The sequence below is a fragment of the Carassius gibelio genome, chromosome A15, assembly GCF_023724105.1.
Source record: "Carassius gibelio isolate Cgi1373 ecotype wild population from Czech Republic chromosome A15, carGib1.2-hapl.c, whole genome shotgun sequence".
Taxonomy (NCBI): domain Eukaryota; kingdom Metazoa; phylum Chordata; class Actinopteri; order Cypriniformes; family Cyprinidae; genus Carassius; species Carassius gibelio.
This window is the reverse complement of record NC_068385.1, coordinates 8,926,055-8,930,077: the sequence shown is the minus strand read 5'-3', so window position 1 is coordinate 8,930,077 and position 4,023 is coordinate 8,926,055. Positions and strand designations below refer to the sequence as shown.

General features: G+C 37.6%; 1 protein-coding gene across 2 annotated transcripts in view; it reads left to right on the top strand.

The window, feature by feature from the left end:
• LOC128029548 (ret finger protein-like 4B) overlaps nucleotides 1-4,023 on the top strand; it is a 13,505-nt gene extending 9,482 nt beyond the window's left edge. For both annotated transcript variants that reach the window (XM_052617393.1, XM_052617392.1), the window contains exons 2-4: nucleotides 116-163; nucleotides 1,014-1,229; nucleotides 2,754-4,023. In XM_052617393.1, the coding sequence (XP_052473353.1) occupies nucleotides 116-163; nucleotides 1,014-1,229; nucleotides 2,754-3,205 (716 nt within the window). In that variant the 3' untranslated portion in view covers nucleotides 3,206-4,023. The remainder of the gene's footprint in view (nucleotides 1-115; nucleotides 164-1,013; nucleotides 1,230-2,753) is intronic.

Genomic DNA, 4,023 nt, shown 5'->3' with positions numbered 1-4,023 from the left:
CTATTTATTTTCAATTATCTTTCTTTCTATATTATTTATCACATTTAATTAGCATTAGTGTATTTAAACCTTTTTTAATCTTATGTTCTATTTCATTGCTGTCTCTGTCCTGTAGATGGCAGTGTGGATCTTTCTGAAGAGGAAATGGAACAATCCGTTTCAGGTGAGACTTTCAGAAAGGAACACTAGTGTACTGCATACTGCACAGTACTAAAGTACATACTGCACACTGCACACTAAAATACGACTGCACAGTGCACACTACAGTACCTACTGCACGGTGCACACTAAAGTTCATACTGAACACTGCAGTGCATACAGCACACTGCACACTAAAATACGACTGCACAGTGCACACTACAGTACCTACTGCACGGTGCACACTAAAGTTCATACTGAACACTGCAGTGCATACTGCACAGTGCACACAACAGTACATACTGCACAGTGCACACTAAAGTTCATACTGCACACTACAGTGCATACTGCACAGTGCACGCAACAGTGCATACTGCACAGTGCACACTAGAGTATGACTGCACAGTGCACACTACAGTACATACTGCACACTACCGTGCATACTGCACAGTGCACACTACAGTACATACTGCACACTACAGTACATACTGCACACTGCACACTACAGCATACTGCACAGTGCACATGACAGTACATACTGCACAGTGCACACTAGAGTATGACTGCACAGTGCACACTAGAGTATGACTCCACAGTGCACACTACAATACATACTGCACACTACAGTGCATACTGCACAGTGCACACTACAGTACATACTGCACACTACAGCATACTGCACAGTGCACACGACAGTACATACTGCACAGTGCACACTAAAGTACATACTGCATTCTACACACTAGTATTTTTATTTTGGTGAAAACTGTGGACAGTCTGATTAAATATTAAGTCAATAAGGAAAAGCAGAGCAAGCACATATTCTGCACAATAGAAAATATCCAGTGTGATAGATCAGTAACTCTCTTCTGTAGGTCTTGTCTTCACCCTCGATTCGTCCTGCTCTGATTCGTTGCTTCACCTCTCAAGCTCCGCCCTCACGGTCTCCTTCAGGGGTCACATGATCTCATCACATGACTGCAGGGATCAGGACTCCTGTCCTCTTCCTCAGGTGTGTGGCAGTGTGAGTGTCTCCAGAGGACAGTATTACTGGGAGGTGGACGTCTGCAACAGCGCCATCTACAGGATCGGTGAGAGAACAGCTTTCAGTGATCATATTTGATGTGCTGGGGATGCATATATGAAGACATTTCAATAAATAAAATAAGACCAGTCGTGTGAGGAAATACACCTCTTTTAGAGCAGTGTGGGACTTAAAAAAAATCTGAAGACATTACATTTTTTTATTTTCATATTATAGTTAAATAAATGTAAAATTAAATTAAATTTTAAAAAATTATGCATTTAGAATACGCTTTTATCCAAAGCGAGGTACAGTGCATCCAGACTATGAATTTTAACCTATCATGTGTTCCCGGGGAATCAAACCCCGAACCTTGCGCTTGATATCGCAATGCTCTACCAACTGAGCTACAGGAACACTAACATATTTTTTTTTAAATTATTTTATTAATCTTTAAGTACTAAAGTAATTACAAAAAACTATAAAAAAAAATACAGCACAATGACAAGTTTTTTATAAAAATTAAAATGGAATGAATATATATTTATATATAAAACTAATACAAACTATTCATAACAACTCTAATAGTGTTGTGATTCTACAATAGCACAAATTTTCATTACATTTATTACTTAGACAATATTACTACTATTATTCTATAATTTATCTTATCTGAAGTAATAAAATGGTTTTAAATAAAAAAGTAATTTTATTTCAGCTAATTGCCAAGGCAACATTTTGTATCTTTGTTTATGTAACATGGGTGTTGTTTAAAGTTCATAATAATAACTTAATAATAATAAATTACTACCTAAATGTACTAAAACTTACCTAAAACATAATAAAAAAGTTAAATAGACATATTTTAATATTGATGATGATCATATATCAAATAATTACAACAACGAAAAAAACACACACATGGAATTACTAAACCTTTAAATAAAATGAAAATGTAATCAGAAAATATAAAAATAAAATCTAATTAAAATACTTATACAGATATTCAAATTGACAAAATGGGCAAAAGTGCAAAATGGCACTTGTATTCCGAGACTTTTCTGCCCCCTTGTGTTCATATTGTGCAATTTAATTAATATAATGATTTATGTAGTCTCAGCCTCAGACGTCACGTCCACGAACTGTTGTCTAAACGTCTGATGCATACGGCACACAAAAGTGGAAACACTTCAGGAGTTTTGAAGTTGTCATCGAATTGGTTGAATAATACAGGATTTCCGGGATGCTTGTGTGGCGCGTTATTTAACGTTTTGCCTGGAAACAAAGTTTCCTAAACTAAAAAGTTTCAAAAGTATGTGAAAGATTTAGTTCGCGGCACAAAATCTTTAAAACACCTCAGAGAGTTTACACACTGGTCTGTTATTGTGGCGACATTTCCATTCTCCGAAACGTGACGCTGAACGAAACGAACTGTGATTGGTTGTTTGACACGTCGGTCAATGGCTTCATGGGCGGGCCTTAAACAAGCCGCTGTGGACCTTCAGCTGTCAGTCTTTACGGTAATGATTTCTTCAAAAACAGTTCAGTCCTCCTTTGTCCTCTTACCCTTGTCCCATTGTCTCGTCCTCAGGAGTGATGTCATCATGTGATGGGCGTGGCTGGTGGTTCGAGAGACGTGACTCGGCGTTTCACGCTGTGTTTGACGGACGGCGTGAGCTCCTCCCCTCCGTTCCTCCTCAGCTGAAAACAGTGGGCGTGTTTCTAAATGTGGGCGGGGCTTCGATCACCTTCCACAATCCAGTAACTCAAGAGTTTCTCGCCGCTGTCCCCTCCCACTTCAGTGTCCCCCTCCGTCCTGCTCTTCAACTGGGCCAGGGAAGACTTAAGCTCCGCCCCTGCCTGCCGCCACCCAATCACGTCTTTCTCAGCCACAGCTCTGCCTATCGGGGTCCAGGAGGGGTGGGAAGTGTGCGCTGGAGGCGGGACGTACCATTCGGATCGGTGAGGGCCGTGATTCAGAAGTTTGAGGAGATGTCAACAACATCAGACTCGGATTCAGGTCTCGTGTCCAGCGACCAATAACAATACAGAACGACTCCGTTCCAAAACCTAGTGTACTTTCTATATAGACAGCATCGTATGGTGTGCCCCCTAGGTAGACATGAATACTATGCTGCCTTTTAAGATTTTGTCTTTTGGACAAACTATAAAGCAGCATCCCATTTATGCTTCTTTATGCAAACAGCGCCACCTGTAGGACAGCTCTTCAAGAATAAAACAAACAAAATGCATCACATTTTTTAAAACAAGTTAATTTATTATCTTACTAGCTTCTTGTGGTGAATTAAGTTTTGTCTGTGGGACTATATTTTCTGAATTATATTTATTTAGTGATTGCAAGAGACTGTGTTTGCAAAATGATGCTTATTAAACCAAACACTTAATTAAAATACTGTACATTAACCAAAAATACCACAAATCACACACAGGAAATAAATACAATTATTTGGACATATTAATTACATGATCACAGTCAAACTACCTGTTTAAAATAAATCCTTGAAATACTGTAAATAATATGTAAATAATAAAACCTGTTTATTATTACATGCCTCTCTTGGATACATTCAGAGGTCAAATATTTATGAAAAATGACATAATTATAGCTGTAGCTGTATATAAATTATAGCTATGGCTAAAGTTTCATAAAACATCTTAACAGTGTCTCAAACTGTGATTTGCTGAGAAACCAAAAACTGTAATAAGACGTCTTAATATGATATGAACTCAAATATTTCTCATCAAATAATCTAAGCAGTGTTATATTATTTATATAGTTTTGTTTCATTTTATTTTTTTAATAATAGTTAAATTTGTAGAAAAAAAAAGTCGTTTTATGT